This window comes from Capricornis sumatraensis, chromosome 17, assembly GCF_032405125.1.
Source record: "Capricornis sumatraensis isolate serow.1 chromosome 17, serow.2, whole genome shotgun sequence".
In the NCBI taxonomy this organism is placed as follows: domain Eukaryota; kingdom Metazoa; phylum Chordata; class Mammalia; order Artiodactyla; family Bovidae; genus Capricornis; species Capricornis sumatraensis.
The window spans coordinates 64,829,424-64,842,321 of NC_091085.1; the positions used below are offsets into that span (position 1 = coordinate 64,829,424).

Sequence of the window (12,898 nt, forward strand, 5' to 3'; positions counted from 1 at the left end):
GGTTCTGGTCCTCACAGAGTCATTGGAGAATTAAGGAAGTGAAAACACTGCACTCAAGCAGGCTTTCTTGCAAAAAGAGTGCTGTGATGCAGGGCTGCAGATTTGGATGTAGCCCCCGTTCTTTTAGGGTTTCCCAGGTGGCACTAGTGGTAAAGAACCCACCTGCCAATGCAGGAGACTTGGGAGACGTGAGTTAGGTTCCCTGGGTCAGGAAGATCCCCTGGAGGAGGACATGGCAACCCGCTCTAGTATTCTTGCCTAGAGAATCCCATGGACAGAGGAGCCTGGTGGGCTACAGTCTATACAGTCGCATAGAGTAGGACATGACTGAAGCGACTTAGCACACACACCCATTCTTCTACCTGCTGACCCTGGCCTCAGAGTGCCCCACCGTGGAAATTAGAGTGGAGAGCAGGTGGGCCTGGCTCCAGGCGCTATGTCTGGATTTCCTCGGCCTCTGCCCTCTGGTCGCCTTGAGAGACCAGGATGCTGGCCGACATGGACCTCCCAGGGACATTAGGATGGGAAGGAGCCCCTTGCCCCGGAATTGGGTCCTGATGCTGAAGCAGCCAGGTCGCAGCCTCCCCTGATAAGCAGACACACATGGCCTGCCCACCCCAGGGTCCATCACATTTCCCCGAGCTCATCTCCATCCCCCTTGCCGCAGCCAGAACCCCCTGAGAAGGAGATGCAAGTGAACCATGCCTCCTAGGAGCCTGGTGATGCCTGGGGCTATTTTTACACCTTGTAAGTCTGGTCTGTGCCCCTGACAGCAGGAATTCTGAGGTTATTAAAAATCTGTCCAGAGGAACAGTGGGAAACCTTTGTAAGAGATGATTTCAGAGAAAATTGAGAAAAAAAAAAAAAAAAACCACTCAAAGACTAGGCTTACAGAGTCCTGGGGAGATCTCCTCTCATCTCTCTAGTTTGTTGTTTCACAATCCACCTTTTGTGATCCAGGCTCGGGGGCCACTTCTTTCTGGAAAATCTCCTGGAACGGAAGCTTGGGGATAGTGAGATCTCTAAACTGTGAAGTGTGGTGGATGCTGCAGGGGCAGGATTCGAAGGGGAGCAACTGCGCCCCTGCTTTCCTGGTGGCACAGCAGTCAAGAACCTGTCTGCCGATGCAGGAGATGCAGGTTCGATCCCCGGGTTAGGATGATCCCCTGGAGAAGGAAATGGCGACCCACTCCAGTATTCTTGCCTGGGAAATCCCACTGGAAGAGCCTGGCGGGCTATAGTCTATGGGGATCACAAAGAGTCAGATACAACTTAGCGGCAAAACAGCAACAGCTGGGCCCTTAGAGAGAGAACCTTGAACATGTTGCTTTAAGCTGAGATGTGGTCTTGACCCCAGGAGGCACCCAAGTGCATTTGAGAAGCACCATCATCCCAGGCAAACAGAGCTGTCCCTTTGCAAGGAGGCACAGGGAGGGCAGGGGACCATCAAACAGATGGCGACTTGCCCCAGTAGAAGTTGATTAGTGGTAGGAGTATGGCAGCAGTGGCTCAGGAGCCCGTGTTTGGTTGGAGTCGGCTCCAAGCTGTTTTCTCAGCTCCTCTGCCAGGACCTGCACTTGGCTTATCGGTGCCCTCGCCTGCATTTGCTGAGTACCCACTGTGTGTTCAGCATGCGATGGACCCAGCCTTGGGTACCCTCCCCAAGTCCCGCCAGGAACTCAAGCCCTTTCCCACCCCTTAGGAAAAGTACATTGGCGGGGACAACCTCCAACATGCCCTGATCTGTTCGAAAACCTGCAGTTAATTGGTGCACTTCACACTTTGGTAGGAAACAGATTACTCAGAGTGCCTGCCAACAGATCACTGTGCCCGAGTTTCAGGCAGCTGAGAGAGACCAGGAACTGGCAAACTTTCTCTAAAAGGCCAGGGAGTAAATATTTTAGGCTTCGCAGGCCACGTCGTCTCTGTCACAACTGTTGAGCTCTGCCTTTGTAGCCTGAAAGCAGCCTCGGGTACCATGTAAATGAGCAGGCGTGGCCATGTGCCAATAAAACTTTATTTCTGGACGCTCAGATTTGAATTTCATGTAATTTTCACTTGTCATGCGATGCTATTCTTTTTTTTCCCCCTTAACATTTTTTTTTCAACCATATCAAAACATACAAACCCTTCTTAGCTCATGAGCTATATAAAAGCAGGCAGCAGGCGGGATTTGGCCCCTGGGCTGCAGTTTGTGACTCCCTGACCCTTTCGATCTAAAGGGAACAGCTGGGCCCTTAGAGAGACCCCTGCCCTCCAGGCCACAATCGCCTCATTAATAATAAAATTAATGACAGTGAGCCCATGCTGTACACCGACTGGGCCTGGCGCTGTGCCAGGTGCTACCCGTGGGTCCAGGGAGGCTACCCAGTAGGGTCTGTGGTCCTGCAAAGCCCAGCCTCGCCTGCCTGGGTTCTGTGCACCATGCATGCCTGGCAGCCCCCACCCCACAGACACAGCTGCCTGTGTCTCCCCCAGACCCCCACATGGTGGTTTCTGGGTGGGGGGAGTGCAGCACAGGGCTGGACTAACCCCCCAGGGGGCCCCCGGTGCCCCCCACGAGCTGGTTGCTGGATAGCAGAACCCAAGGCTGGGACAGCCATTGTAGGTGAAGCGAGTGCTTGGAAGGGCCGGTTTCTCTGGGGCTGTGGGTGACAGTGAGATGAGCTTCTGTTCTGAATACATTGCCGACACCCCCTCGTTGCTCCCGCAGGAACCTGCGCAAGGGGTCCAGCGGCCTGGCTGACGAGATCAACTTCGAGGACTTTCTGACCATCATGTCCTACTTCCGGCCCATCGACACCACCATGGACGAGGAGCAGGTGCAGCTGTGCCGGAAAGAGAAGCTGAGATGTGGGTGTCCCGGGGCCCCTCCCCAGGGCGCACCTGGCCGTTTGCATGTCCCCGAGGCCTGCTGTGCCCCTGCGGGGGGTGGGGAGGGTCAGGGAGCACCAGCTCTGGGCCTTGGGGAGGAGGATTTCACAGCACAGAGGGTGCTCCCTCTCCTAGGCTGTTCTGAGACAGCCTCCTTGTTGACACTTCTCAGCAACTGGTGATTTTCTGGGAATAGAAGGGTCTGTCGATGATGGGAAATTGGCTTGGACAGACTTGGTTCAATCCAGCCCTTCCACTAAGCAGCTATGTGACCTTGAACCTGACGGTGGGAACGCGGGCTGGACACGTGGCTGGTTCTGAGGCTGAAGGAGACCTCAGGGCTGCTTTTGTCCCTTGCCCCGGTCCACAGCCCGCCACCAGACTCGGCTTCACAGGGCGGCCTCTGTGGGCCCATGCCCCACCCTCGGAGCCGCTCTGGCCCTGGGTCTGAGTGCAGGGCAGGCGGCACCCACCCCTCCCTGTGCACTTTCCCATGACCCCAGCATCCTTCTGCACCCCGCCCCCGAGGGAGCAGCGTCTGCAGGGAAATGTAAACACGGGCCTGGGCTATACTTAGCTCGGGATGTGGACCGAGGGCTGCTGGGGGGCAGGGGGATGGCGCCTGGTGTCAGCCCAGCTTCCAGATGGTTCCAAGGGCTGGGTTAGGGGTCATGGGGCCGATGGGATGGACTCTGGTTCAAACCCGTGGCTGCCCCTCCGTTAATGAAGTGAAGTGAAAATCGCTGTCGTGTCCAACGCTTTGCGACCCCATGGACTGTAGCCCGCCAGGCTCCTCTATCCGTGGAATTCTCCAGGCAAGAATACTGGAGTGGGTAGGCCCTTCCTTCTCCAGGGGATCCTCCCAACCCAGGGATCGAACCCAGGTCTCCCTCAAGGCAGGCGGATTCTTTACCATCTGAGCCACAGGGGAAGCCCCCCTTAATAGGGCAGCTGTGGGCAAATGCCTTCTGAGCTTGTCAGCCCCGTCTGTGACACGGGCTCAGGGAGGGGTCATGTGAGGATGAGGGGCGGAGAGATGTTTGGGGAGCGCCAGGCAGGGTAAATGCCAGGACTGAGGCCATCGTGAGCTTGAGGCTCCCTGAGGCTCAGCCAGGGGTGGAGAGGTCACCTCCCCTTCAGCTCATGGCTCTGTTGGGATGCAGGCTGCTGAGTGATGTCAGTAAAGGGACCAGGTGACATCACTGAGAGCGAAGCTAGCCGAGCAGCTGTGAATGCCCCTCAGGGGCCGGCTCGGATCAGCCAGGGGCAGGAGGGAAGCAGCAGGGTCTGTGACCTGCCCCAAGCCCAGGATGGCAGCCAGCCTCTTGGGTCTGTCAGGAGTGACACCTTGAAGTCACGCTGAGCTGATTTCCTGTTGATGAGACTGTCCCGTGGTCCACAATGAGGCAGAGGTGTAGTGACTCCCATTTTACAGATGGGAAAGCTGAGGCTCAGAGCAGTGAGGTCGCTTGCCCAAGGTCACCCACCTGAAGTGGTAAATCTGGCCCCACGCCCTTTGCCCTTGCCCCCTATGGCCTTGGCATTCGGGTTGCATTGCTGGGGGTGTTTTGCTCAGTTTGAGGGAGGGGGAGGTTGGGGTAGCGGGGAACCCAGGGCTCCCGTCTGCCTCGCCTGACTCATGCTCCGCCTCTCCCCGCCGCCCCCAGTTCTGTTCCACATGTACGACTCGGACAGCGACGGCCGCATCACCCTGGAAGAGTATCGAAATGTAAAGTATGCTCCCGCCTGGCGGGCCCCGGCGCCCCCCACGCCCCGCGCTCAGCGGCCTGGAGGAGGCCCGAGCTCACGGTGTGTCTGCCCCTCCGGCAGGTGGTAGAGGAGCTGCTCTCCGGGAACCCGCACATCGAGAAGGAGTCGGCGCGCTCCATCGCCGACGGCGCCATGATGGAGGCGGCCAGCGTCTGCGTGGGGCAGATGGTGAGCGCCCGGGCCCCTGTCCCCACCCTCCTCTCCGCTGGCAGAGCCCTGCCCACAGTGAGTCTGTGCTTCCTGAAGACCTGGAGGGCAGAGACCGCACGTGGCCCGCTCACTGCTCCAGCTGGGCCTGGCGCAGAGCTCTGCTCAGAGGCCTCGCTGCTTTCCTGTCCCACCAGAAGAGCAGATCTGAGGTCCCAGTCCCGGGTGGTCGGGCCAGGCAGGCGAGGCTGGGCTTTGGGGGGCCACAGACCCTACTGGGTAGCTTCCCTGGGCCCACGGGTAGCACCTGGCACGGCGCCAGGCCCAGTTGGTGTACAGCATGGGCTCGCTGTCATTAATTTTATTATTAATGAGGCGATTTGTGGCCTGGAGGGCAGGGGTCTCCTGAGAGCCCGCGGTCTGGTGTCCAGGGAGGAGCTGGGCGCATCGGGGGCCACGTGTAGATGAGACGAGGCTCCGCCATCCGGGCATGTGGCTGACGAGGGTGGGAGGCTTCCCGCTGGTGTCAGAGCCGGGCTCTCAGGCCTGGGGTTTCTCCTCCCGGCTCTGTTGACACGGGGCCCTCTGGGGTTGCAGGGTGTGGAGCAGCGTCCCTGGCTTCTACCTGCTGGATGCCAGTCACACCCTCCAAGTTGTGACAAGCAAACATTCTCCCGACACAGCTACCACCCCTGGGTTGGCGCGGGGGTGGGGTGGGGGTGTGAAGTCACCCCCGGTGCAAAACCGGTGGGGCAGAGGGTGCAGGGACGGACGGCCAGGGGACTGGGAGCCAGCGCGTCTGTGGGCGGCCACTGCCGGTGCTCACGGGCTCGGATGGTGCTGTTGGAGGGAGGGGGAGTTGCCGGTTCCCTTGGGAGGCTCCAGGCACCCCCAGGGTCCTCCGAAGGGTGAGCACACAGAGTGTGCAGGCACCGTGCTAGGTTCTTCACGGGCATTGCTTCATGGACTTGTAGCCTTGTTTCACTGGTTCCAAGTGAACTAAGGGAACCAAGGCTCAGAGGCATAGGAATCTTCTGGACTTCCTGGGCAATGACCTGGACTCCTCTCTCACAGGGGCTCTGAGCGGGCAGGCACATGGTCACCTCCATGGGCTTTTTTCCTTGCGGGGGTGGGGGGATTGTCTCGGGTGTTCCCCCTGAGGCCACCTCCTCTGGCTCCTGTGTATTTACTATAGCTGCCGTCCCAGACACCACCACAGCTTTGGGGTCACCCCAGCCCAGATGGAGGGATGTTTTTTTCCTGCTGGAACCTGCTGTTTGTGCCCAGGCCCGTCATCTGGAGACGGCGGTCCTGGGCCTGCCCCCAGGGGCAAGGGGGCTGTGGTCACTTTATTGACCTGCATTTTATCTGTCTGCTTCAGGGGCCCTAGGGAGCCTTCTGAGTTTGGTGAACCCACCCTCCCCAGCAGATTAAACTGCTGCAGAAAGGGCTGGTAGCCTCGTTGGGGAGCGCGGGGATCCCCGGCCGAATCCCCACTTGATTTAATTACACTTTCCTCCGATAAATTGCTCCCTGTCTTGCTCCACTTTCAACTGGAGAGTTTTCTTAATTTGCTGTCATGAAATCGCTGGCAGCTGGCAGCTGCTGGTCTGCATAGAATCCACGCATCCTTGGAGCCCGTGCCAGCTTCCTGGGGGGGGGCATCCTGCCATGTGGGCATCATCTTCCTTTAGTTACCAGTCCTCTTTGTGCTCATAAAATGTTTTCTCATGTGATCGTCGACCAGATAAACACAGAGATGAGGGGCGACCATGTCCTTTCATAGTGCGTGGCCTCTGAGGACACTTGACGTTTCTGCCAAAGACAGAGGAGGCATTGCCCACCATCATGGACTTCCAGGGCCGGCTGTCCACTGCGGCTGGGATCTTTCCAGAGTGCGTCTCTGGGAAGCCTTCCTGTGGCTGGAGAGTGGGCTGGCTTTGCTGGGGCCTCAGCCCTAGTGCTTCCCCGGGCCTCTGGCCCCTCCATCTGCCTTGCTTCCACCGGGCACCCACCCTGCACGCCGGGCCTCGGGCCCGCGGGGCCTCATCTATAGTTGGCTCCCCTTGGCCGCCCCCGGGGGCCTGGGGTGGCCGGCAGGCGGAGAGCAGCCACTTCTTCTGTCTGTTGACCCTGGTCAGGAAGAGCAGGCAGCCCTAGGGACAGAGCTGGTCCAGGCCTTCTAAGAATCTGGCATTTTTCATAAAATTAAAAAGTATATCCCAGATTAGATTAAGAGCAGAGCCCACTTGAGGGGGCTGTTTTGAGATTCGCATCAGCTCGTGGTAATCACGTTGGTAAAACACTTGTAGCAGACACATGGAGAGTGCCTGCTGGTGTTTTCTTCCTTCTTTTTTTAAATGAATTATTTATGTATGTATTTTTAGCTGCACTGGGTCTTCGTTGCTGCACGTGGGCTTTCTCGATCTGCAGCGAGCAGGGGTCACTCTAGGTGCAGTGCCCTGGCTTCTCAGAGCCCTGGCTCAGTCATTGTGATGTATGAGCTTTGCTGCTCTGTGGCATGTGGGATCTTCCCAGACCAGGGATCGAACTGGTGTCCCCTGCATTGCAAGGTAACTCTGAACCACTGGACCAGCAGGGACGTCCCTGGTGGTTCCTTAACTATGCATCAGAACGAATCTGTGAGCAGTACGTAGAGAGAAGTGCGTCTCTCCTGGCCCTCCTCCCTAAAGAGACCTGTTTTTGATGGGTTTTTCCTGACACAGATCAACACGCACGAGTGTCTTCTAGTTCTGAGTCACACAACACAGCGTTCAACTCCCCCGGCTTCCTTGTCCCCGTGCTGACCCCACACGTCCTCCCAAATCAGCCTATGTGGGATCGACCCCTTTTTTGTGGTAATCCGTAGCCCGGACGACCACACTTTCTTTGGCTGGTCTCGTGTTGACAGGCGGTGGGATGTCCACCCAGTTGTCATGGGCACAGAGGGTGCTGTGGGTCGGGGCGGGAGCTGTGGGGACTTGGTTGTAGCGGCATCAGGGGCAGGAGCCCTGCTTATCATCTTATGCATCCCCGTGTGCACAGGTGACTTGGCAGGAGGGAGGCTCCTGGACCCCATGCCATCGGGGTGACTCACGGGCAAGAAGGGGTGGGCTGTGCGGGCTGGCTTCATTCCCTTGGCCCTTTCCCCAGTGTCTGGAGCGCCGGTCAGCCCAGAGCTACTCTTAACCAAGCCTGGTTAAGAAGGCAGGATGGAGAAACAACAGAGAGTGTCTGTTGGTGGCCACCCCAGCCTCTGTGCCCACCCCACACCCCTTCTTTTCCCATCTTGGTCAGCCCTGTCCTCCCTAGGGGCACAGGCGGGGGTGAGCCTGTACCGGCTTCCACCCCACCTTCAAGGGGATGCTGGAAGCGCACAGTCCACAATGTTCTCGTGGTCCTACCTACATGCCCCACCCCTTTCTGTGTCAGCGGATGGAGGTGGAGGGCCTCTGGGCAGAAGCCACTCACTGCGCCCCGTTCTCTGTCTGCAGGAGCCCGATCAGGTGTACGAGGGGATCACCTTCGATGACTTTCTAAAGGTGGGTGCCTGGGAGTTGGGGGTGGGCATGGGGGCTGCACTGGGGCCTTGCAGGGGACCCTGCTGGTCAGGAAGAGACAGGCGTCTCGAGGGAACAGGGTCTAGTCTGAGTGTGGCCTTTACGGTGGTTTAAACTGGTTTTACTTATGTTTATTGGAAGGGTGATGATAGTCACAGACGCTCAAAACAACTTAGCAAGCACTAAAGGGCCTCTGAGGAAGCCTCCGTTTTTCTCCCCATCCAGTCCCTGGTCCCCTTTCTCAGAAGCACCCTGTTGACAGCTGGAACCAGGGTCTGGAATGTTCAACGCCTGTGAGCCCAGCTCTTCTCAGAAGCATGCGCTGGTGCTGCCCACATGTGGCCCCGCCGTCCTCCTGGGCCTCGCAGACAGTGCTGCGTGCCCAGCTGCCCACCTTCCACCCTGGTTAGTGGACGTTCAGGCCTCGCCCAGCCTTCATGGCTGTAAACGTGCCCGCAGACTGGGAACAGGTCCTGGGTGCTTTGATTGGTGAGGAGTCAAGCCCCCCTCCTGTACTCTGCCCACTCTTTGGCCCTAAGCACACCAACAGTGGGGTCCCTGCACCCCTTCCAGGAGCTGAGGAAGATGGGAGGTTAGGGCAACGATAGCCAGGATCTCCTGGGCCAGCCGCCAGTGCTCTCAGGTGGCCCCGAGGGAACAGGCCTGTGCCTGGGATGGGGTTGGGGACCCCAACCCCATGGCTAAAACTCTACGAAGCCGAGGGGCAGCCTGCCTGAGAGGCTCCCCCAAAGTCTGAGCTGCCAACTTGGCCGGTCATGAGAAGAGGAGGGTCATGGGTGGTACAGACCAGGCCTGAAGGAGAGACTGGAAGGGTCTGCTGGGCTGGAGGAGGGCAGCCTCCCTCTCAGATGTGCCCTGCCCACCCCCCAGGGCAGGTGGGTGGGGAGAAGTTGAGCTGGCATTTGTGCCATGGGTCACCTTGGCACGTGGAAAGATGGTAACACCCAAGCAAGAACGAGAGTGAGCAGTGAGAAGACCAGGGAGGCCAAGGGGAGGTTAGGGAGGGAAGGATGCTGCTTTAGGCCAGAAGACGAGATGAAATCCTTTTTAGTCCCAGAAAACCAGCTTCTTCCCCAGCAGTCCATTCCCCAGCCCTGCCCTGCCCTGCCCACCTCCAGGGCTCCCCAGTCCAAGGCCACTGGGCTTTTCCCCACCAGCCGGCCACTCCCGTTCTCTGAGCCCCATCATGACCCTCTCATCACCTTGGCATGTGGCAGAAACCACTCTGCGCATCCAGACATCTCTTCCTGGGAACACCCTGCCCACCTAACAAGGAAAGCGCCTGGGGCTGTGGGCGTGTGACGGTGGCCGAAAATGTGCCGAGGCCTCCCTGTGGCTTGGGTGCCCACAGGACTGTGCTCGCCCGAGCTGCGTGGCTGTCCCTGCAGATGTTGAGGGTGACACTGTGAGAGTCTGAAGTTCTTACATAATCAGGGAGACGGTGACCAGTCACCGCCCATCACACCCCTCGGTTCCTGCCCGCATTCTTCCGGCCGTTTCACCATCCGTGGTCCTCTTGGGCCCCGAGTGGCCGAGGAACAGGAGTCCTGGGCACTGGAGCTCATGGCGTGGCATAGGGTCTGGTGGCCTGAGTGTCCGCTAGGGACCTGGCCAGGATGGACCCTGATGGAGGTGCCAGGTATGTGGTGACAGACGTGATCTTTGGCAGAAATCACCTTTCCTGGGCAGGAGCTTGTCTTTCTGGAACACGGTGACCTATCTCTAGGTTATAAAGACCTGTCACAACCTTTGAATGAATGATAATGGCTTGATGAGATCTTAGAATTACACAGTCCTTAACAGTTTACAAGCCACTTCCATACAGGATTCCACAGGAGCCCCCACCACAGAATGGGCAGCACAGGTGGTGGTCTCCATGTCTTTCTGGTGCAAAGGAGGTTTAACAGGGTCTCAGGAATTTGTGTGAAAATCAGAGTCTGAAGTGGTGATGGGTGGGATTCGAGCGACTTCAGCTAGGAGCCTGGATTCAGCACTTAAATAATAACTTGCTGTAGCAGTCCAGAAAGAATCCAAATGTCAGAGCCCAGTTAACCAGCACAGAGGCAGATGGAAGAGGTTCCATGCTTCGCTCTGGATCTCACCTGCGGGGGCATCACGGTGGGCGGCAGAGGTGGGCGGGCGGGGAGTGGCCGGGGGTGTTGGGGGACAGGGATGCCCACTCACGCTGCTCCGTCCGTGCTCCAGATCTGGCAGGGCATCGACATCGAGACCAAGATGCACGTCCGCTTCCTTAACATGGAGACCATCGCCCTGTGCCACTGACTGCCTGCCCCCACGGAGCGGCTGCACCGGGATCTGGGCTGCGCGGGGGGGCCCATTTGCTGCAGCCTTTATTGTAAATAGCCGACACGCCTCGCTCATCTCGTTTTCCTGCAGGGTATGATGTGTGAGACTTTGCTGTTTTTATCTCTAATAAAAAAGGAAAAGGGTTTGGTAATGAGCGTGGCTCCTATCTGTTCCCTGCGTCCACGCACGTGGTGGCCTGGCCATCTGGCAGCCCAGAGGTTGACCGCGAGGAGCAAGCAAAGGCTGGTTTGCAAGGGGATTTTTTTCCTCCCTTCCTGTCTGGCGTGTTTGGGGTTAACAGGTTGCTGTTTTCCCGACACACGTGCTGGGAACTTGTCTGCCTCCTCAGTCTCCTCCTCCATGAGGGCAGGGGTTGGGCTGCGGGGGTGGGGGACTTCCTGGGTGTCATGATCTGATATTCAGACCCAAGGAGAAGAGGTGAGCAGGGCCAGCCACGGGGACCACCCAAGTTCACCCCATGGTACTGGGGGCACTGGCAGTTAGCCTGGTGGGATCAGATTCGGGGGGCCTGGCTTGAGGACAGGGGTAACCACACAGCCTGCACCCCGAGGTCTGCAGCACAGCGGTAGCTGGGGAGGCCACCGGCCCAGGTAAGCATCTCCCACACCTCCAGTTGTCGCCTGCTGGCAGTGGAGGGTGAGGCAAGGGGGAAACACGGTCTTTCAGCTGGGGTGGTGGCTGTGGCTGGGGAGTCAGCACAGGGCTGGTCTTCGGTGGTGCCCTGGGGACCTGCTGCCTCTCTTGGGCAGCACTGTGGTCTCTAGTCACGTTCCGCTTCCTGGCGGTCCCTGTTATTGACACCCACTGGAAGGCACCTTCCTAGCCTTCTAGGAAAGTTCCCCTCATCACTGGTTACTGCTATTATTCTCTGTGCTCTTAAATTTGCAATTCAGTTTTGGTATTAAGCTTCTTTTACCTACCGTACACTCACATGTTGGGGTTCAGAATGTAACAGGCACACCCTGAAGCCTTCATCCGATGCCCAGCGCCCGGGTCTACATGCCCCCGGAGCTGTGTCAGGTGCACACAGCAGATGTGTTGCTTAGGACGAGATTAATGTTGGTATTTTGAAGCCAAAACAGAGCCACGAGGCGATGAAGGGAAGTGTGACCACCTAGCACAGAGTTGAGGAGCCTGTGTCTGAGGGGGGCGGCAGAGCTGGGAAGCCCCTTATTCAGATGGTGAGCGCTGACGTGGGCGTTCCAGCCCTGGGGAGCGCATGGCGGGGCGGCTGGTACCTCCGATGACCTCAGCGGGGCCTGAGGAACGGCCGGCTCCATGGACCCGATGTGCAAACAGGCCTCTGGGACAGCGCCACCCCATCTCCATCTCTGGTGAGTTGAGAGCTGTGTGGAGTCACTTCCGGAGCTCTGCTGCTTTTTTGTAATTTTTACTGATTTTTGGCCTTTTAATGAAGTATAGTTGATTTACAACATTGTGCTAATTTCTGCTGTACAGCAAAGTGATTCAGTTAGACATATAATATGTACATCCTTTTTGTATATTCCTTCCCACTATGGTTTATCCCAGGAGACTGGATGTAGTTCCCAGTGCCATACTTTTGGATTTGCTTGTTTAGTGCTGAATTCCAGAAATGTTTTGACATTCTCAGGAGCAAAGCCCGAGGCCTCTGCTTCTTACCCTCCCAGTGCCAGCATTTGTGTGGGAGACTGGGATGTGATTGCCCCTACCCCTGACTCCAACATCCCTCCCCGCTCCTCCCGCTGCTGGGATCTGGTTGCCAGCAGAAGGAATTTAGAAAGACCTGCAGTCAGGAGAGCTGGTCCCATGTAAGTGCTAGTCAGCGCTCGTCCAGGACAGGTCTGCAGTGAGACATCCGCAACCTGGCCAAAGCACACATGCCCCTAGCCCCCAGCCCCTGCTGAGTCCTTTTCTGCCTAGCACGAATGCCAGGGGCCTGCGGAGTCGCTTAGCAGCAGGCCTGCTGGCATGGCCAGTGAGGGCTGAATTTTCTGGGATTCTCCCAGTGTGCTTCAGTCTTCTCAACAAAGGCAGTTCATGAACGTAGTGTTTTTGTAAATAACAGACCTTGCACCTGCCCAGCCTGCATCTGGGAGCGTGGCCACTGTGGGTACAGAGTGTATGTTTGTACTTGTTTAGACCACCAAGGGCTGGCTGGATGTCTTTGGAGCTTTGGCCACGGCTTACCTAAACTGCTAGTTTGAAAGGGATTTATT

The 12,898-nt window shown here is 57.7% G+C and overlaps 1 protein-coding gene across 2 annotated transcripts in view; it reads left to right on the top strand.

Moving 5' to 3' along the window:
- The window catches only part of TESC (tescalcin), a 62,891-nt gene extending 52,155 nt beyond the window's left edge, over positions 1 to 10,736 (top strand). For both annotated transcript variants that reach the window (XM_068990129.1, XM_068990130.1), the window contains 5 exons: positions 2,714 to 2,853; positions 4,542 to 4,603; positions 4,705 to 4,812; positions 8,286 to 8,333; positions 10,578 to 10,736. In XM_068990129.1, the coding sequence (XP_068846230.1) occupies positions 2,714 to 2,853; positions 4,542 to 4,603; positions 4,705 to 4,812; positions 8,286 to 8,333; positions 10,578 to 10,655 (436 nt within the window). In that variant the 3' untranslated portion in view covers positions 10,656 to 10,736. The remainder of the gene's footprint in view (positions 1 to 2,713; positions 2,854 to 4,541; positions 4,604 to 4,704; positions 4,813 to 8,285; positions 8,334 to 10,577) is intronic.
- The last annotated feature ends 2,162 nt before the right edge of the window (positions 10,737 to 12,898 follow it).